This window comes from Scomber scombrus, chromosome 1, assembly GCF_963691925.1.
Source record: "Scomber scombrus chromosome 1, fScoSco1.1, whole genome shotgun sequence".
Taxonomy (NCBI): Eukaryota; Metazoa; Chordata; class Actinopteri; order Scombriformes; family Scombridae; genus Scomber; species Scomber scombrus.
Genome location: NC_084970.1, coordinates 16,110,774 through 16,133,566, shown reverse-complemented (window position 1 = coordinate 16,133,566; position 22,793 = coordinate 16,110,774). Strand labels below are relative to the sequence as shown.

At 41.7% G+C, this 22,793-nt stretch overlaps 1 protein-coding gene across 1 annotated transcript; it reads right to left on the bottom strand.

Annotated features, from left to right (window-relative positions):
- Positions 1 to 19: 19 nt before the first annotated feature.
- Positions 20 to 9,866, bottom strand: ddx21 (DEAD (Asp-Glu-Ala-Asp) box helicase 21). Its single transcript, XM_062421684.1, has 16 exons — positions 9,715 to 9,866; positions 8,127 to 8,363; positions 7,810 to 7,947; positions 6,847 to 6,922; positions 6,209 to 6,387; positions 5,987 to 6,104; positions 5,607 to 5,792; positions 5,235 to 5,380; positions 4,752 to 4,901; positions 4,180 to 4,341; positions 3,875 to 3,994; positions 3,152 to 3,225; positions 2,894 to 3,053; positions 2,581 to 2,715; positions 1,353 to 1,397; positions 20 to 1,169 (listed from the first exon to the last, which is right to left on the bottom strand). The coding sequence occupies exons 1-16, from the start codon at positions 9,796 to 9,798 to the stop codon at positions 903 to 905; spliced, it is 2,277 nt and encodes a 758-aa protein (XP_062277668.1). The 5' UTR covers positions 9,799 to 9,866; the 3' UTR covers positions 20 to 902.
- Positions 9,867 to 22,793: the final 12,927 nt, after the last annotated feature.

Genomic DNA, 22,793 nt, shown 5'->3' with positions numbered 1-22,793 from the left:
AGAATAAACACAACCTGGCTGAATTGATTTTTTTTAATGAACACATCATTTCATTCAAATGAATGAAAGCAGTAGACACAGTTATTAAATAGAGGCAATTGCAAAGCAATCATCCAATATATTTTTGGGGACAAAAGTTTTAGCTGATAAGGCAGTTAACTGACACTAAGCACAAATGTAAAGGTCGACACTATTTCCATTACACAGTACAGTGTGTTCCACTTTCGTCTGCACACTGACTGGGCTGTCTCTAGTGTAGTCATGTAACAAAGCATGTTTACTAGTTGTTACGTCAGAATCTTTTACATTTTATTTTAAACAAAGGCTTTGGTCTGTTTGCTGCCACTGTTCCCCAAAAACCCAGTTAAAAAAACGAAAAGAGTAATACATTACTTAAAACTCAGTGGGTAACATAATCCATTACATACAGTTTAACTTTTACTATTGCTTAATTAGCCCATGTTTTTCATTCTTTGCCCTTTAAGACATGGCAAATGAATAATGTACTAATCTGTATAGTGAAAATTCAGCTGCTAAGAATGTCATTTCATGAGTTTCAGCTAATGCATCCCCTAAAAGAAGCACGTATCAGGCATTACAAAATGGCTGCCAGTGGTACTGTACACAGAGAAACTGATCTTAAACTCTTGGGAAATGGCTACTTCAAAATATACTTAATTCCTCAGCAATAATGTTATGTTTGTTATATTTGGAGAGCCAAAACTGGTCATTTAATGTGCTATATATTGAACTTATGAATACTTGACAGCTTACATTTCAGCTTGTATCATGATGTGATTTCCACCAGCCACACATTGATATCCCTCTCACTGACAGCCAATAAAAGCCACTGCCAGCCCAGAGGAGTGACAGCCAGTCTCATCAGTCCACAGGTTGGCACTTCAGTAATCAAAAGCTTCGCTGAAGTTGCGTTTGTGTGTCCCTCTGCTGTTGCCATAGCCACCACCACCACCGCCGCTTCGGAACCCGTTACCGCGGCCACCGTATCCGCCAAAACTCCGGCCTCTTCCACCTCTGAATCCTCCTCCTCCACCGCGGTGACCGCCACCAAAGCCTCTGTCACCACGATTACCATTCTGCTTCTCTTCCAGCTCTGGGAGCTCTGTGGCTACAGTCAGTTGCCAACGGCGACCGTCCTGCCAGGTCTCCTATTGAAGGATCAAGTGATGTGAGAGGGACTGTTAGCAGTCAACTTTAACCATTCAAAATATCAATATTTCACTTTGAATTATTGTTGTTTCACAAATGTTTAGCTTAGAGACACTTTAAATGATCCAAACAAAGGTCACCACACATCTTTAATAGACTGGAGTCTTTGCTGTTGTTCTTACCTGGATCTCCTTGATTTTGTCAGCCGGGACATCAAAGCAAACTCCCTGTTAGGAACACAGTAAGGGCGAGATGGTGAGTGTTTCAGTCTCACTCTGCCTTTGAAAAGAGGATCTATGTGCTTCCTGTTCAGTCAGGTCACACCTACAGACAGATTTCACCCATCTACTTCTTGCTAACAGATGTTTTGCTGTTTACTTGCTTTAAATAATTAGTTGTGTACTTTGGCTAGTGTGGCTGTGGTGGCTGTATTCCAGGGATTAAATCAAGAAAAGATTTGTGAGCCTGAAAAGTTGCCCAGGAGGAAATGTATTGAATTAAATATCATATGAATTTAAAACCGCTCTATGCCTGAAATAAGACGCTTATCATTATCAATCATCATACTGCATTGAAGAAGGTTTTAAACTAGCGATTTAAACCCTGTGTATTTACATACAAAACGAAATTCCAAAGATTACTTTCTTAATGTGCATTTTTAATTTACCAGTGGGTTTCCCATTTACTTATTATCACTGTTTGTGAGGCACGTTGAGAAGACAAGTAATTCAAGTAGGAATGTTTTCGCACACTCATTGGCTGTCATTTAGGCCAAGGAATTTGTGCCGACATTCATGCTGTCACTTTAAAACTGTATACACACAATCATACATACTCTGTCTAGAACAGAAATGACTCTAAACCCTCTTCTTAAAGTGTACTCCACTAATTTAGAATCACAATTCTATAACATTGCCACTTAAAAAATATGCAGAACTAGACATACCATCTACTGTATTTTTTTCTTGCATTCCTCTTATTTGTCAAAACCTGGCGCCTACCTTACCCATAATGCAACTCTGATGCATACAATTTGGTCAGAGATTCAGTACGTTATGCTAGTAGCAGCTAATGTAGCCTCAAGCAAAGATCAGGAATGGTCTACAGAAGTCTGGTAATCTCTTTTTGAAAAATATATAAACTTGTAGTCTTCATCTCCAACTGAAATTTGCCTCAAATTACATCACAGCTTTTTGTGCAGCTGTCTGGTGGCACAAATGGCTTTATGCAACTTTTAAACATATGCAGTAGTACTGCCCAAGACCTGCATCCAAACTGATTTACATCTGCCCCTTATACTGTCACAGTAGTATCTGACAAGCTGGACCTAAAAATGGTCAAAATAATAAAATACAATGCAATCTTGACTTGAAATATGAGGGAAAAGTACATGTATGCATGTGCACATACTGTTTTGCCTTTGAGGAAGGTCATTCTGTGAATTTGGTTCTCCATCTCTTCTCCGAGCTGTTCTTTGATGGTTCTCCAGGCGTAACCCAGATTATTCAATTCTTGAGAACACACCAGCTGCACGGTGGTGTAACCCTGGAGAAAACAACAGGAACAATATGTTAGGTGTAATTAGTATTGTATGCAGCACAACAAAGAAAATGGAGGACAATAACTACAGTAAGAGTGCATAGAACGTGTAATTTAGGGGCCGTTGCAGTTTCAATAATCCTGCTGTTTTTGTAACTGTACAGTATATCCGTATATTACTTACAGCATCAGAGTTGAGCAGGGACCTCTGCTCTAGACTTGTGGCTCCAGAAATATGTGCGAGCGCAGCGGCTAGTGCATCAACTGCTCCTCTCTCTTCGATCAGCTTCTCTGCAGACTGTCTGAAGTGTGCGATAGCTGTGACTGGAACAGAGTCCAGGAACCTGGATACAAGAAAGGATTAAAATCATGACACTCTCATACATCTATAGATCACTCCCATGGTGAATGCTATGATCTGAATCTCACTAGAATTACCCACCTGACAGCATCTTTGCTTGATGACTTGATGATGTCATTGGCGGTGGGAACGCCAACTCGTCTGAATGTGATGCCCTGCATTAACACCAAACACATTGTTTGTCAGTTTGATAATCAACATTGAAAGACACCAAGAGTCACAGAGAGGGGCGGAGGCTCAGGAGGTAAAGCGGTCGTCCTCCAATTGGAAGATTGGCGGTTCAATTCCCGGCTCCTGCAGTCCACATGTCGATGTGTCCTTGGGCAAGATACTTAATCCTGTTGCTGTGCCAACGGTGTATGAATGTGTACGAATGGTTAGCTTCTCCTGATGTGCAGGTTGACACCCTGCGTGGTAGCCCCTGCCATCAGTGTATGAATGTGTGTGAATGGGTGAATGAAATGTAGTGTAAAGCGCTTTGAGTGGTCGAAAATACTAGAAAGGCGCTATATAAGTACAGTCCATTTACCATTTACCATTTAGAGACTGCCGAGAATGTCAAACAGTGTCTCCTTCAACTCAAAACTTCTTTGATCAAACACTTTCACTCTATTTTTTTGTTTTGTACTACTTTCCAGTCTCTCCTCTTCAGTCTTCTTGTTTATTTCCATGTCACACTAAGCACAGATGACTAAGTTTTGTTTTGTTTGGTTTTCTTGCACAGCTGCTCCAACAACTAAGCCTGACCCTCTTGTTTGCCTTTCAAAATTTTCCTCCACAGGCAAATTTTACAAGTATACGTACAGATTTGTTTTCTACATAGCGTAGCTGGTCCTCTTCTTTCCTCTGGTAGAAACAGATGCAGACTCCAGTCCTGCCTGCACGGCCTGTACGACCTGAACGATGAATGTATGACTCCACATCCTGACAACAGACGCAGATGAAAATAAAATAAAAAGGTGATTCAGAAATTGTAAAGGAGAGTGGAATGTTTATAATTTATGACACAGTGCTAACAAAATGCCAATTAATTACAATTAATCTGAATAGATTTTTTCTTTTGAAGGATAAAAGGTATACTCAAGTTTTCGTCTGGCAATAAATCACACCTTGGGTGGAGAACACTGGATCACCAGGTCAACTTCAGGGATATCTAACCCACGTGCTGCAACGTTGGTGGCAACCAGAACCTCAAATGTGCCACTCCTGAAGCCCTTCAGTGTTATCTCTCTCTGTTTCTGAGGAATATCACCATGGAGGCACTGTGTACTCTGAAATGGACAGACAGTAAACAAGCCAACAAATTAACATTTACATTTATTCACATTTACATAAGAACATGTAAATGTGACAATTCTTAAAGCATTTTAAAGATCTAGCTTGTTACATCATAGATGTTTCTTTACATTTTACTAAATTATTTCAGAAAGACTAACAGAGGGATTAAGCAAGAAAAGATTTGTGAGCCTGAAAAGTTGCCCAGGAGGAATTGTGTACAAATGTACGGAATAAAGTATTGTATACATTTAAAACTGTTCTATGGCTGAAATCAGGCATGGTGCCCGAGAACCTAAAGCCCTGCTATTTTATTAGATATTGTCCTTCAAAAAATGGAAAATGGAAGCAGATCAAAATATTCTTGTTATGAAATTATGTAACATTTTGCAAAGTTTCAGTTTACCTGTTTAATGGATGCATTCATGGAGAGTTCATTGACCTCTTTCTTGGTCTCAGAGAAGACAATAGTTCTGCCGTGGCTGCCACTATAAACCTGGATCACATCTGCTATCACCGACGCACGCTGTGACCAGTGACACGCTATGGCCAGATGCTACAGAAACAGGACAGAAATGGATAAACAGAGAGAGAGGTGTAGGTAAACAGGGGGTTGAGAAGAGAAAGGTTTTTTTTTTAATCCTGCTGGCAGACTTCATTCTAATTCCACTCGTGTTGATGATGATAAATAGTGCAATATTTACTGAAAATGAACTCACTGGGCCTTCCTAATGGAGATATGTGACCTTATTTTAAATTCTCTACCACTTTAACTTTCGCTGCTTACAGTCAGCTTTGAAAGATCTAAGGTTGTCATAATGCTTGTTAAATTGTACCATCACACTAACGCCATTTTTTCCCTCTCTCTCTCTCACACACACACACTTACTTCCACAGTTGTTGCAGCTCTCTGTGTTTTCTTGCCAATAAGGTCAATATGTTTGCACTCTGGTCTCATGTATTTCTTGGCCACCTCGTAAACCCAGGGAGGGCAGGTGGCCGAAAACAGCAGGGTTTGTGGGTTGGATTCGGAGTCTGGAGAATAACATGCACATGTTGTATTAAATGCGGGGGGAAAAACACAAGATTCCCGTATCAATCACATTAAATTAAGTTCAAATAGTATTTCTACATACATAGAGATCCTACCATTGTATCCATCACATCACATAAAGCACACATCCCAAAAAATGGCTACACACTGTCCCATAAACACAAACATGAACACACATTGGGCACGAGACAAAAATGTGTTTGTTACCTTTCTTATAAGATGCAGCCAAAATTTCTTCAACCTGTTCGGCAAATCCCATGTCCAGCATTTGGTCGACTTCATCCAGGATGACGTGTTTCAGTTTAGAGAGGTCGAGTTTATTGTTCTGAATGTGGTCTTTGATGCGACCGGGGGTTCCAACCAAAACATCGATACCATTGCGGATTGCGTCGACTAGACAGGTTGAGATGAGCAGAGTTATTATTAATTTATTAAGAATGTTGTAAATATATCAGACAAAGGGCACATTAAAAAACAAACACTTGCATTTACAATGCCCTATTATGCATTTCTATATAGTTCATTGTATCGCCTTTACGCAGAATTAAAGACAAGTTTGTGTGCGTGCATGTTTGCGTAAGACGTACCCTGTGGGTTATATGAGCTGCCTCCATAGAAACAGGCAATAGCAACTCTCTTGGCGATGTCTTTGAAGTCCTTAGCGACCTGTATAGCCAACTCTCTGGTGGGAGCTAAGGCCAAGACCTATAGACAGAAAGAAAAGAGATTCAGACATACGCCAAAATACTCAGAAAGTAACAGACATGTCATTGATAACCAGCCAGTAAAGATAACTAATGTATGTGTACCTTAGGAGCCCGGCCTCTATTCTTCTCCACTGATTCCCTCTGGAGCTTCTCCACCAACGGGATGGCGAAGGAGAAAGTCTTTCCTGTTCCTGTTCGGGCTTGGGCAAGTACGTCTTCTCCATCGTACACATGATCAAATGTCTTTACCTGAATGTCAAACAGGTAAGAGACTCCTCGAGCTGAGAGAGAAACCGAGAGAGAAAAGTGGTGGTGACAAAGAAAATGGGACGACAGGACCGATAGAAAGACAGAGGATCAACAGCAATTTATTATACAGCCCACCCCAAAGCAGCTAAGCAACCTCAAAGCCCACTAATAACAATCTGAAGTACATTTCCAGGGGATAAAAAAAAAAAAAAAGTCATTTCTAAGATGAATTAATGCACTCCTTTCAGTACATATTCATCAATTGTCAGATTGTAATGATTTAAATTAATACACAATGTACTGTATGTCAGATAACTTCTCAAAAGTGTTGTGTATTCAATAAATAAAGTTGTCCAGATAAAATAAATATTAAGTGAACTTCAACATGTACACAGTAGATCATGTTAGAATTTGGACGTGTACTGGTATACCTTTGCTCTTGAACCAATATGGTGAAAATTAAGGAATAAAAAATGAACAGCGACATATACCTTTTAGTTTCTCGATGGTGCATGGGGAGATTCTGAAGTTGGAAAAGGCTCCTTCTTTCTGCTCGGGTGTCTCCTCCTACACAAATAAGCAAAGTGTCTCTATATGACTGTAATCTTGCTCTACAGTTTAAAAAAAGTATCTAAAACAACACATAAATATCAAAGCAGAGCCTGAAAAGTTAAGATCAATGCAATATGAACACAACTAGCACTTTAAATGAAATGGAATAGATTTTGATTGCTTGAAAAGTACTCAGTGACCACTGTCCAATATTACATAACGAAATACACCAATATCATATATCAGAATATAACACCTAGAAAGAAGGATTATCCAACAGCGCTCACTCCTCAACAACAGGTGGAAGACAACTGCAACCAAAGCTGTTGATCATGAACATCCACACAAACCTGTAAACGTCTCCTTAGAGGAAAAACATTCTCATATGGCGCTTTTCCACTACACAGTTCCAGCAGGACTCGACTCAGTTTTTTTTGCGTTTCCACTAGGGATAGTACCTGGTACCTTTTTAGTACCTGCTCTGGTAAGGTTCCAAGCGAGCCGAGCCGATACTAAATGTGATGTCAACAGACTGCCGGCCACTGATTGGTCAGAAGAGTGGTCGCTGGAAGAGTCATGAGCCGTCCCTCATAAGAATAAAACCTGGCATTTTTAAATACTGGCAGCAGCGTTACAGCCATACGGCTCAATTTTCTTGCTTTGTGTGTGACAAAAAGCCACATACAGCAGCAAGTACACCACTGCCTCAAAGTCACGACAGTTTCGCGGAGCCGTGCTATGATGACCCCGCCCACGTTGAGTAGGTACTTTTTTTGTAATGGAAAAGGTTGTTCCTGGTACCGTACCGAGTCGAGCTGAGTAGTTTCGGAACTGTATAGTGGAAAAGCGCCAATAGTGATGAAGCTGTATCAAAAATATAAAATCACTCCGCCCAGTCTTACCGGTTCTTTTTCTCCTTCACTGGCTGAGTCTTCACTTGACTGGGATGGTGTCTGGATTGGTGTCTGAAGGGGGGTGTTTGGGTTGGAATGTCCATTGGTTGCCTCCTCAGCAACTGCTTTCTTTTGCTTTTTCTTTTTCTAAACCCCAAGAGAAAAGTGAAGTACCAACAGTGTCACACATGTCCCCCAGAACAACTTGCTGGATAATAAATATAGTTTGTTGTATGCCTTCATTTTTAAGAAAAAATCTACACAACCTGTAACTACATATTCACAGTAAACTAGCATTTACTGCAATTCTGCCACACAGTACTGACCTCTGTGTCTACTTCTGTGTCCTTTTTGTTATTCTTCTTCTTTGGTGTTTCCACACCATTACTGTTGCCATTCATGTCTGTAGCCTCATCCATGTTGCCGTCCACTTGGTCCGCTACCAGCTTGTCTTTTTTCTTTTTCTTTTTTGGTGCTGGAGGTTCACAGTCTGGCTCCTCCATCTGCTCCTGATCCTCCAACTGCTTTTTCTTCTTCAGCTTCTTGCCCTCTTTGGTCTTGTTCTTCATATTTTTGAAAGAAAGGCAAAAAGGTTTTAGATACACCAAATCTGTTTTGAAATTGTTTTGTACTTGCTTTTCAAAAATAATTTTAGTTCCTTACGTATAATTAAAACTGACATGACTAAAACTCAGTATGACAACTTTATAAGTAAAAGTGTAATGAGTTAATCATCACTGAAGCACTGACTGAACTGGGCAACCTGTACATTTCAGATACTAAGTACATGTGTTTTTTTGTACAAACTGTATGACATAAGGCAGGTGTAAGTTAAAAGTTTCTATTTACAGCTGTAAATTAATCAACTAATCAATGAGTCAAAGGAAGAAAATTATTCTGAAACTATTTTGATAACCAATTAATCCTTTATGTAATCTTTCAAGCAAAAGGCAATTATTTGACAGATCTGTGTCCTCAAATGTGAGGATTTGCTGTTTTGTGCTCAAGTGTATAGTGATGGGCATATTTCACTATTTTCTACTGATTAATCAGTTAATTAAGAACATAATCAGCAGATTAATCATAATAAAGATTATAGATAGTTGAAGCTCTATTTCTATTTTTAAGTTATTCACACTCTTGGTATTAAACAGTATTTTTTCAATTTAAATGATATTAATTTCATTGAGAGTAACGTATATTGTATTGAATTAGCAGGAGTAAGGCACACTTCTAATTAAATCAAAGACTTAAAAAGGCTTTTTGCTTAAGAATGAGTATTTACGAACATTTGATCAAAAAAGCAACAAATTAATCAAACAGAACTGTATATCCAGTGAATCAAACACATTACATCACACTTCACAGCAGTAAAAAGTGAGGGTGGTGTTTTGTATGCGGGTGTAGCAATTGTCTGGCACGTCACCAAACTGTGTCCACAGCTCAGATGAACACGTGTGTGCGCAATGTTGTTGCTATTGCACAAAATGTGAACTGGAATGACTGATTTCTTTTTTGTACATTGCAAACTTCAATAAAGTTTTGGAGGGGAAAAAATGAACACGTGTGTGCAGCCTCGTTTTAAAGGCTAACACGTTGGGAAACATCACATCCGCATTGTTTACAGAGCAGTAACACGTGGGCTCGCCATGTGATATCCCCGCTACACTGCTAGGCTACGTTGCTAACGTTAACAGTGTATAACTTACACTATACCTCCCGCTGTCACCACATTGACTTTCTCTCTTCATACGGTTGTTAATAACGCTGCACTGACAACATTTCTCTACTGCTGTCACCATACACAGCGAGTTCACGTTAGCTTGCTAAACTTCAGATTAGCTCGTAGAGCCACATGTCGAGCCAGCCGGGATTCATGAGCGTTTCCACGGCGACAATACCCGGTCCGCTCACCTTCAGGGCTTTAGCCTCCGCGGCCGTGTCGATGTCTTCGTCCATGGTATGATCCTCGGTGTCAAAGATGATTTTTGACGGCATTTCTTTTCCCTGTTGTAATCCTTCGGTGTAGACACACAGGCAAACCACACGGGCACGCGGATAGAAAGGAACGCGCAAGGGGGCGCGAGCAAGCGAGTTCACGAGTCAGACATAGAAATAGAGCAGATAGATCACAGAGCAGCTCTAGGTGCTGCAGTGCAATATATGTCACAGTGTAATACTACTGAAGGCACGGTGTGTGTTTGTACGAGAACGTCAGTTCATTTTCATTCTTCCGCTTGAATGTAACGATGTTTCTGTTCTGAAGACTGTATGACAGGACAGGTGATGAGCAGAGCCCGACCACTAGGGGCGCTGCCGCGCCCGGTCAAGCAGTGTACTACTGGTTTGAGGAAAGAAGTGGAGATCGTCAGCAGTGTTATTTTTTCTATATAAAGTGGACAAGATTATTGTCTTGAATCAGTTGATCCGCTGGTTGTATTTATATGTGCGTCCAGAGAGATGTAAGTTTAAGTTATGTTGACTACAAATGCATTTAATTTTTGGGCTGTTACCTGTTAGAGTCAGGTTTATATCTTGTGTTAATAAGAGTGTGTTGCTAATGATTAGAGGTGCTCATTATCAATGGTAATGATACGAACGGTCATTTATTTTATATTTGCGGCACTGTCCGTCTCTTTTCTTTCTTATTTATATGTGATATACATAATTCTGGTGATTGTGTATTTTGTTATTAATGGTTATTATTATTTCTGTTTATTCCAGAACCACACACACACATACAATCACCTGCACAACCTGTAATGGTCACATACTGTTCAATTAAAGCGCCATAAAAGGATTAACCGTTTCATCCTTGTCTTGGGGGAACCTTGAGGACTGCGTTCTAAAAGACGCACATTTTGCGATTACACACAGAGAGAAGCCAGATAGCTTTCCATGAGACACTATATTACAGTTTCACTATGTGGCTTGTGTCTTTGATTGTTTTCTTAATAAACATGTTTTGTTTGTATATGTTCTGTTTTAATTTTACTCTAGACATAATTGAAAATGAGTATGTCCTCAATGATTCCTCGAGATTTGAATAAAGACTGAATGAAAAATGCGTGAATGAATGATACTATAACACTTCCCCCCTCTCATGAGAATAGTAATTGCAATAAATAAGAATTGTGTATGATAAAGTGTTTCACGTCCTATTTTAGCTTTTTTTTTATGTATATTTGTTTCTAAAATGTTTTATGCAAATCATTTTTAATTGCCTCGGTGTTGAAAGAGGCTATACAAATAAACGTGCCTTTACTTTAAAGAAAAACTGCTGAAAGCTCAAGCAAGTAAGCCTAAAAAATATTTAATTATCTTAGTTGATCAAGTAACAACAGAAAATGGTGAATCATACCAGAAATCACACGTTTTCAGTTCAATTTAATTTAAAGCTGCAATGACAATAACTTTCCGACAGATGGCGCACTGCGACCTGTTCTGCAGGGCTTTCCCCTTTGTACACTACCAGTTTACAGGTGGAATCATCTTACACTTCATTAATCATTAACTCTGAGTTAACGTGAACTGGTAACTTGTTAAAGAAAACGCCTTTTAGCCTGATTGAAAGTAATAACGTTTAGTCCTCTTTGCCACTCTGTGTTCATTGAAATATTGATTCTCCCAAATTGAAAAAAACAGAACAAAACCATTTTTTCACTTACCTCTTTTACTACTAGTAGCATGTAGCCACGGAGGCCCTATCATATATTGTTCAGGTTATCATCACTTTAATGGCTATGTCTGCAGCTCTCATAAAATCTTTACTGCTTCATCAGGTGCAACCAACAGCTCTTCCCATGAATTGTGCCTTTAAGAAACAGCAATAATTAGCAGTTTAATGTGATCTATTTCAGCTCCTTTTTTCAACCTTCAGCAATGCGTTTTATACTGGCGCTTCAGTGTCACCTCCAGCTGTGCAGGTAGAGTTGACAACCAGCTAGTTCAGCAACACAAAGAAGAAAACTCTGTGGCATAGTCAGATGTGACTCTTGATTTTGTGTACAACCCTTGCTGATTAGCAAGTATAGCTGCATTGACTCTATAGACACCGCAGACTGTCACATTATTGACTAAAACTGGTGGTTATGATGATATACTAAACCAGCAATACCAAACAAGCAATAGCAGACCTTTTAATACTGCTGGTTTCAACTGAGAAGCCTTTAAATTTCTTGTCAGAAACATTTCATTCCAAACACACAAACTGTGCTGCAAACAATCATGACAATAAACTGTCAATTGCCTGTTAAAGTTGCAGGTGAACATTAACTTACTGAGTAAGAGAGGCAGAGACATGAGCATTATTCTCTCAATAAATTTTATAGGCAGTCCCACCCCTTTTTTTCCCCTCTCTTCCCCTGCATTATTTAATCCGATTCCCATATAGGACCTCTTCATGCTGTGTAGTGGGACATACAAGTACTTGGTGCACTGTCTGTGTTAGGTTATTTTTAAAGTTATTGGGTCATCGGACAGAAGACTTCTGATTATCCAGGGAGTTGATATGTTGCGCTACCCTTCCAGGACTTATATTTTACTCAGTGTTGCTCTTCTTCTGTTCTTCTTGGGGTAAGTCTTCTACCTGTTAATAATAAGAGTTGTACCTCTTCATCGTACTACAACTGCAAGATTTATTGTGGTAGTAAAGAATAAAAGTTAAAACCATTAAACAGCGGAAGTAAAAACATTTGCTAAATATCAGTTGCTGACTGAGAGCTGCAAACAAATACTTTTCCAGAATTCATATTTTGGTCAGCTTTGCAAATCGTTTTCTCTTTCTGATGTAAGATTTTTACTTATTAAAGATAAGAGTTATACTTGCAAGACTTGCAAGCTTTATCATAAAGGGAATAGAAGCTGAAACCATTAAACAGTAGTAAAGTGATGTATTCTCTTTATTTTTTTCTACAGTTAATTACTATGAAAATATATTACAGTATTTTGTAGCTAGGCCTGCCAGTTATATACTGCATTTATACAGTGTTGCTATTGTAATGTATATTAGCCATTTCTAAGTGTAAATGTTACAGTACATGGCTGAAAAGTTTTCCTCTTATTAAAATGTATGAATAAGTAATTATTAATAAAAAAAACTTTAATTTGCAGACATATCCTGTAAATAACATCATGTCATTAATATTAATAGTCAAGTCAATGCAGTCAGCTCATTTTTACATTTAAAAACACATAACCCTTAGTATCAAGCACCAAAGAGAATGAGGCAAGGGACAGTTTTATGAAACTGGACAATTATTCTAAGACATTCAAATATAACATACTTTGTGTGTGGAAAACATGTATCAAAAGGTTATACACGGGTCATTGTAACCATGTTAATGATTATGTCCCGAGCTGCCAACTCAACGGATATTGTTTTGTCAAAAATAGTTCTAGGTTATATTTGGCAGAGGGTCAGCATGTGGGCATTCTTCACTGAGTGAAAAAGTAACAAAACAAGCACACAAAAAGTAACAAAAAAAACCCAGCTGTATAGCAGAGAGAAACATTTTAAAAAGGAGACACCTAACTTACCTTCATGAAGTAACAAAATTCTTCAAAAGACTGGTGATTAGGATTCACTGTGAGCTAGTTGGCTTTCTTTTTCACCAGCTGGTGTCTGTTCATCTCTCAGAGATAATCACAATTAAGTACCTTAAAAACAATAAGTAATGCATGTAAGAGTAAACATTATTCCCTGGAAGACCTATTATGTCTATTATGCAGGTTTTGGTAGGCTAGCAACAAACTACAACTTGTTAACTACAACTACAACTTGGTTACTTATTTGAATCACCTTCAATTGTAATGTGTTTAAGACAGAAGCCTAATTTTCAATTATGAAAGGCAAGTGGGACAAACAAGTTGTATTCATAGATCAACCAGGTCCAATGTTAGCTTTCACTTACTTCTATATGAAATATTATTGTCATCTGACAATATGACAATAATACATATGAAAATAATGTTTAAAGTCAGGCATTTCTGCTGAACACACACTGCCTGAAAATGCTTGCTTTTGTCTGCCAGGTGCATGCTAGGATTATACCAATTTAATGTTAGCAAAAATTACATTAATTACTGGGGACCGGAGTGCGGTTGCCTCAACGTTGAACTGTTCTGTAAGTGAGAAAATAAAGTCTCCCTTTCCTGCCGTAACAGGTTTTTTTTTTAATTTGAAGAATAATTAAGCCTTGTAACCCGCAACACCCACGGCCCTGGCACGTTACCTACCCAGAAACAAGGGTTACATCAGCAAAAATCGATGACAAAATTAGTCAGACAAATTTCATTGTCGATAATTGTCGGTTATGTCATCATGCGTGTTTTCCGGAGCTTTGCAGCAGTAACAAACAAGAGCAGCTGACCAACACACACTGCAGCATTAAACAACTTAAACCAACTGTGAGGTGAAGAAAATAACTTGGTGATATAACACTGTGGTGCTAGTAATGTATTATCCGATTGAGTGGCAATATAGGAGTTGCCCGCATCTTAAGCCTAATTTATGCTTCTGCGTCTGAATGATGGCGTAGCTATGCCTTACTGGGGTCAGCACGGGGCGCACACGTGTACATACACACACACAAAACGATCGATTTTCTATCGCGCATTTACATGTCACGTGAATTACATAATGCCAGCGTGTGCATCAGTTAACCTTGTTACAGTACGCACACTACTCCTATTTTATGAACTAGCAGCTTATAGCTGCTGAGATCTCACAGTCAGAAGTAGGAGATGAGGAGAGGAGCAGGGGTAGGCTGACATCAACTGTAGTCTTTTACTCTTTGTTGACAAGAATTGTGTGCTCTATATGTGTGATAGAGGATGTGCTGTTTACTTTTATTGTATTAGCAATATGTCAAAATTTGCAGTGATTAAAATAACATATTTTATGCTACAATTATTAATATTCTTCGTGCTTAATTTTTGGTATTCATTATTGTATAAAATTTAGGGATTTATGGTTGTTATTTTTATTGATCTATCTATCCATATATATATGGATAGATAGATCAATAAAAAGGGTGCTGATCCGACACTGATCCGATTAGTCGATTAATCATTTCAATAATCGATGACTAGTCGACTATCAAAATAGTCGTTAGTTGCAGCCCTATTCGCCTTATTCACCTACGTCATCAACGCATCACCAAAGCGACGCAGAGGGGAACGGTAGTGGCTTTACAGCCATCACTGACCGCAACAATACCAGCCGACTGCTACGTTCCACTGTGTAACTCTGCTAAAGCACGTAAATCATATCAAGGACAAACCTTTCACCGCTTCCTAAAAGATCCAGCGCTCCACCAAGAGTGGATCCTCCTCTCAAGATTTCAGGGTGACGATAAGAACATCAGGCCCTACAGCCTACTGCAGAAAACATGGTTGGGTGGAGTCAGGCCCAGTGACTAAGGCAAGCTGATAAGGAAATTGTAAGGCAGGGGTTGAGCATTTCTAAGCTGGCACCCATTGACCAGTTTTTTTTCTTTTTCTTTGTCGCCTGAGGCAAGATTTTCCTGAACAGGACCTGGCAGTGCGCTTCAGTGTATTACAATCAACTGTAAGCAGGATCTGTGTTACCTGGGCAAACTACCTACATTGCATGTTAGGATCACTTCCAATTTGGCTTTCAAGAGATGCTCTAAACAAGCTCATGACTCCTTGTTTCAAGAGCACTTTCCGAAGTACCATAGTTATCTTGGACTGTACAGAAATACATGTGCAGAGACCTAGCTCAAAGGTTCTCAACTCTGAAATATACTCTAATTACAAAGGTCACACAACATGGACTTATTGAGGCTGAGACTGCACCAAAGGGAAATGAAGGACTGTTGTGTGACTGTGTTGACAGAGACCTGGCTTAGTAGCAGCATGCCAGACTGTGCTTTCCAACAACCGACAGCTGATTGCGATCCGAGCGGATTTTCTTCCGCTCGGATCGCAATCAGCTGTCAGGAAAAACAAAATGAGGAGGACTCTGCATCTATGTTAATAAAGGTCGGTGCACAAACTGTTTGCTGGTCGGAAGGCATTGCTCCGAAGCAGTGGAGTATTCGATTATTATATGCCGGCCACAATACCTGCTACGCGAATTCACAGCCGTGTTCATAGCTGCAGTATACGTTCCCCCAGACGCTAATGGTAATGCTGCCCTGAAGGAGCTACATGAAGCTATTAGCTCGCTCCAAAACAAACACCCGGAGGCTCTATATGTGGCTGCAGGCGACTTCAACCACGAGAACTTGCAAGTCACTCTCCCTACGTTTCATCAGCATGTCACTATTGCCACCAGAGGTGACAATACACTTGACAAAGTGTATACAAATAGACAAGGGACGTACAGAGCTGCCCCCGCCCCCACCTTGGTGCCTCCAACCACATCTCCATCATGTTGGTCCCAGCATACTGCCCTGCGACTAAGAGAATGTCAGCCACACAGAAAACCATGACTATGTGGCCTGCTGAAGCTGTCTCAATGCTCCAGGACTGCTTTGAAACAACAGACTGGCAGATGTTTAAAGAGGAAGCTACAGAGGGCGATACAGTAAACTTGGAGGAATATACAGAATCAGTCCTGGCCTACATTGCGAAGTGTGTGGAGGATGTCACTGCTACCAAAACCATCACCATCTCTCCTAACCAGAAGCCATGGCTTAATGCGGAAGTGCACCATCGTCTGAAAGTAAGGGATGCTGCATTTAAAGCAGGGGATGCAGAGGCACTCCGAGCCGCTCGACGGAGCCTTACAGTGGGAGTCAAAAGCGCAAAGTCAACCTATGCTCAAAAAATACAGGGTCACTTCTCATCTAACGACCCACGCAGCATGTGGAAGGGCATTAAAAGCATCACGGACTACAACAGGAAGAGTGCAGAATGCCCTCCTGATCCATCTCTAACTGATGCTCTCAACATCTTTTATGGCCGTTTCGAGGCATCAAACACCAGCATCATCACCAGGTTCAAAATCTCACCTGATGACTCCCCTCACAGTATAACATCAGCTGGGGTAAGGAAGACGCTGCAAAAAATTAACCCCTGCAAAGCTGTAGGCCCTGATGGAGTTCCAGATAGGGTCCTTAAGGACTGTGCACACCAGCTCTCATCAGTCATGGCAGACATTTTTAACATCTCACTGTTTCAGGCCACCGTTCCAACATGCCTCAAGACATCTACCATTGTCCCTGTGCCAAAGGCCTCCGTAGTGTCTTGTCTCAATGACTATCGTCCAATCGCTCTGTTGTGTTTTGAGAGGCTGGTTATGGCGATCATTAAAAAGTCCATCAATATAACAACTGACTCCCACCAGTACGCCTACAGGCCAAACCGCTCTGCAGCCGACACCATCGCTGCTGAACTCCTATGTGAGGAACTCCTATGTGAGGCTGCTGTTCTTAGATTTTACCTCTGCCTTCAACACCATCATTCCGCAGACACTGGTGAATAAACTATCAACACTTGGACTAGCCCCATCACTCTGCAACTGGGTTTTGGACTTCCTGACAAATAGACCCCAGTCTGTAAGGATTCACAACACCATATCATCCACCATAATCCTCAACACTGGCTCCCCCCAGGGCTGCATCCTCAACCCACTGCTCTACACCCTGTTCACTCATGACTGCAGAGCCCACTGTGACATTAACCTCATAGTGAAGTTCGCAGATGAAACAGCTGTGGTGGGGCTTATCACCAACGGAGATGAGTAAGCATACAGGCAGGAGGGGGGTGGACTGGGACTGATGAAAGAATGACAATAAAATGAGTCTGAGTCTGAGAACATTTAAGGGCCTAATTGGCATCTGTCCATCAGGTGAGGTAACATTTGTCAGTGACCTTTTTACAGGATTGATATCTGACAAGGAGATAACAAAAGAATCAGGGATCCTTTCTTTACTTAAAGGCGATGAGGTAATGGCTGATAAAGGCTTTCCATCAAGGGCCTTCTTGCTAAAATAAATGTCTCCCTTGTGATCCCACCATTTTTAGGCCCAAGTGGACATTTCAGCCCAGAAGAGGTGAGACAGACGCAAGCAATAGCCAGACTTCGCATTCATGTGGCGCGTGCCATCAGGATCAAACAGTATCACATATTTGATCGAGTCTGTTATGCCCAGCTCGTTTAAGAGCACAACAAAGCAGGGAGGACCACACGGCAAGAGCTCAAATGAAAGTAATTTATTAAAGTTAACAAAAATGAATCAAACAATAGTTTTAACATTGAAATAACATGAACCAAGGCTACTTCTTAACGCAATCAAACAAACAAAACATAAGGAGCCTGAAAGGCACCAGCCTTCCAGGAGGGCCAGAGAGTGAGAGAGTGACATCTTGGCACGCCAGGATTTAAAAAGGCTCCCAACAGGTGATCTCAATCACTTGATGAGGAGGGAGGGACCAGACCATCTAGGGGAAGAAAGAAACAGGAGTAGAAGGCAAGGCAGACCATCCCCTCTACCATAGAGGCCCAGGGCCGTCACATCCCCCCCCATAAAACGAAGACCCCTACTGAAAAAGGTCTTCGGTACATCAAACAGGAGCTCGAGACAATGCGTCAGCCATCACATTATCCCGACCTTTCACATGACATACCTGCAATGTATATGGCTGGAGAAATAGCAACCAGCGCATAAGCCTCTGGTTACCATTCTGCATAGTAGACAGAAAAGTCAAAGGGTTATGATCTGTATAAACTGTCACCGGCAATGATGGACCAACATAAACTTCAAAAAATTTTAGTGCCCAAATCAATGCCAATGTCTCCTTTTCAATAACTGAATAATTCAACTGGTGACGATTAAACTTACGTGAAAAGAAGCAAACTGGATGTTCAATTCCCCCCACCCCTTCCTGCAGGAGAACAGCCCCAGCACCAATGTTGCTTGCATCCACCTGTACCTTAAAAGGTCTGTCAAACACTGGAGCTGTAAGGACAGGAGCAGAACAAATCAGTTTCTTCACACCCGTGAAAGCCACTTGACAGTATGGAGACCAGATAAAGGGAGTATTTTTCCTCAAGAGGTTCGTCATTGGAGCCACCACAGTGGAGAAATTGCAGCAAAAACTGCGATAATACCCTACCAGCCCTAGGAACCGCATCAGTTCCTTTTTGGATGTTGGTGCAGGATATTTAGCGATTGCCTCCACCTTAGCCTGCACAGGACGAACTACCCCTTGGCCTACCACCTTACCCAGATATGTCACTGTCGCTTTTGCAAATTCACACTTTGTCAAGTTCACAGTCAAATTTGCTTCAACCAACCTGTCAAACACTGCCTGCAAACGTTGAACATGGGCCTCCCAGGTGTCACTGAACACCACCACATCATCCAAATATGCTGCACACCCAGACAAACCAGCCAAAACCCTGTTCATAAGGCGCTGAAATATTGCTGGGGCATTTCTCAGCCCAAAAGGCATTACAGAATATGAGAACAACCCCCAGGGTGTGATGAATGATGAAATTTCCTTAGCCCTAGCTGTCAATGGCACCTGCCAATACCCCTTCAAAAGGTCCAGCTTAGTCACAAATTTTGCACCCCCCACCTGATCGATGCAGTCCTCCATACGAGGCATTGGATAGACATCAGGTTTGGTGACAGCATTTACCTTTCTGAAATCTGTGCAAAATCTATCAGACCCATCTGCCTTATCTGCCAACAGGCATGGAGAAGCCCAGCTGGAGCATGCTGGCTCAGCTATTCCATGTTGTAACATGTACTCTACCTCCTTCTCCATCCGCTGACGCTTCCCTACAGGCATCCGGTAAGGACGTTGGCTAACAGGTCGAGCATCCCCTACTTCTATGTCATGCTCAATCAGGTTGGTAACTGAGGGAGTATCTGAGAAGAGAGACAAGTGAGAATGCAACAACTGAACCACATCTAACTGCTGAGTATCCGACAAATAACTCAACTGACTGTCCAAACAGTTCAAATACGCAGAATTGTTGAGTCTCCCTGTAAGAATAGGCTCTGATGGAACATCAAAATCCTCTGCAGGCACCACCTCAAATGTGGCTAATGGCCTCACAGACCCCAATTTGTGACTGCTGACAGAAGGCAAGACTCCTTTTCTCAGAATCCCCTGCCTGAGAAAACTGAATCTGTTCAGACCCTTGTGTCTGCGCTAGCGTAGCTTTACTTCTTGCCTGTGTCACTGCACAGGGAGAAAAAACCTTAGGATACTGCCTAGCACAATCATCCGGCTGTCCAGACACCTGAGAGGGTGAACTCACATACACTAGGGGCGGACCATCTTTCCAGACCCTTGCACCAGCCAAGTCGTTCCCCAGAATAATGTCTATGCCTTGGATTGGCAACTGGGGACGCACACCCATATCTACCTCTCCACAAACAAGATCTGAGAAAAAATGAAAATGATGCACCGGAACCAACAGTGGAATCAACCCAACCCCAACTACCGGAGCTTTACTTCCAGTAGCAGTACCGGTTGAAAAAGGCAAAATGCCCTCCACAATGAGACTCTCAGTAGCCCCAGTGTCTCGCAGAATCTTAACAGGGGTCTTGTCTTTCCCATCCAAGGACACAAAGCCCTCTGAAACAAATGGTGCATACATCTTATCAACACTTTTAGATGAAGAATTTGCTCCAGGAAGACCCGACTCAGACTCAATATTTCGTGCAGAGGACACAAGTCCAGCAGACTTAACATATACACTAGAATCTGCTGATGTCTGTCCTGTCTTACTGATTGGACACTCCCCTTTCCAGTGTCCCTTGTTTTTACATACATGGCAAACCCTAGCTGGATCAAACCTCCCATTTGTCCCTGGAACATGGCTCACTGATGGATGAACTGGTTCTTGGGCGACCCCTAGATTCCTACTAGGCCTATCCCTGAAATCATCCCTCTGCTGCTCATTTCTGTGGGCCCGACCAAACCCTGAGCCCCCAGTATGTGTTAAAACATACTCGTCAGCAAGAACTGCCGCTGCCGATGCTGTTTTGACCTTCCTTTCATTGATGTATGTAGCAAGATAAGCCGGCAAAGAACTCTTAAATTGTTCCAACACAATCAAGTCACAGAGATCCACATAATTGTCCACCCCAGAGGCAGAACACCAGCGAGAGAAATGGGCCAAAACATCCTGCACAAATTCAATGTGTGTTTGCTTGTCCCCTTTCTTCCAGTTTCTAAATCTCTGCCTATACGCCTCAGGAACTAATTCATATGCCTTCAGAACCGCCCCTTTAACTGTAGCATAATCGCCACCTTCAGCCGAACTAAGGGCAGAAAAAACTCTGGGCCTTGCCAGTCAAAACACACTGCAACATAAGAGTCCTGTGACTATCTGGCCATCCTCTACCATCTGCCACCCGCTCAAACAATGCAAAAAATGTATCTGGGTCTTTCTCATCGAACTTCGGGAGAATACGCAAGCTCTCAGCAATATCCAAACCACTACGCCCCCCTGCAGACTCACTTCTTCCTCCAGTCCACAACGATTCCTGTGCTTTACCGTCTCTTATCAGGGCTAGCTTCAATTGCTCAACCTGCAATATCTCCCTTTCCAAGGCCACTTCAGCTCTGATCTTCTCATGTTCCAATTCAAACTGTAGTCTCGCTTTCTCCCTGTTTGCCTTTTCACTCTCCAACTGCATATACTGGTCAAAAGACAAAGTCCCACCAAAAAGCTCAGAAACTGATGGAGCCACTGGAACCTGAACCACCTCCAAAAGCTTGGCCGACACCGCTAACCCTTCCACGATGTCCCTTAGCTCTACCTTCCGTGGCACCTGATCAGTTTTTGACCATCCCAACAATGTAGCCAAATCAAGTAGATCTGTCTTTCTGAACTGAGCTAATGTACTGCGAGCTGGTCTTTCCAAAAACTCAGAGACCAAAGGATTACTATTGCCAGTGTCCATCATTAACCCTATCAAAAATACATCCAGTTAAATACCTGAACCTATTCAAAAAACAACCACAAGGCAGCCTGAGTCACACAGCACACAACCGCAGGGATGATGAGTGATAGGAGCGCCCCCTCCTAACTGCCTAGCCCAAACTTACTAACTGCTCCCTAGTCTTCATGTGTGTACTGGCGGTGGGTATTTATGCACCTAAAAACCATCTTTATTGGGGAAGGCAGATTGCCCCCAGCCAATACTTAGGGGTGCTCCCGAGCCAAATGCTGCCAGCCGCGCGGACAACACACAAAAATAACAAACAGCCCTGAAAACAACAAACCAACAGCTTCTCCTTGTGAGATAACTGCTGCTACAGCCTACCTGGGGGACACAAGAAAATGCTCCTGCCAGACAGAAAAATAGCCCAGCTACTCAGCTACAACCATCCTACAGCTATGCACCGCATAACCCAAACTTACCCGTCTCTTGGCCACACCGATCAGATGCAGTTTAACACCATGAAAAACTAAAGCAAAGTCTCAAACTCTACCTGTTCCATCTAAACAAAAGAACTACTCCGGTGGGCCTCCCAACCAAAGCCAAATGCTCAAACTTATCAGAAACTATAACATTTCCCAGGTTCTAACTAGACGAGCCCCCACTTATGCCCAGCTCGTTTAAGAGCACAACAAAGCAGGGAGGACCACACGGCAAGAGCTCAAATGAAAGTAATTTATTAAAGTTAACAAAAATGAATCAAACAATAGTTTTAACATTGAAATAACATGAACCAAGGCTACTTCTTAACGCAATCAAACAAACAAAACAAAACATAAGGAGCCTGAAAGGCACCAGCCTTCCAGGAGGGCCAGAGAGTGAGAGAGTGACATCTTGGCACGCCAGGATTTAAAAAGGCTCCCAACAGGTGATCTCAATCACTTGATGAGGAGGGAGGGACCAGACCATCTAGGGGAAGAAAGAAACACAGGAGTAGAAGGCAAGGCAGACCATCCCCTCTACCATAGAGGCCCAGGGCCGTCACACCCATGACACTAATGGGCTCTGTTAACCAACTGTGGGCTGTATGTGCCCTCTTAACCAACTTCCAAGGCC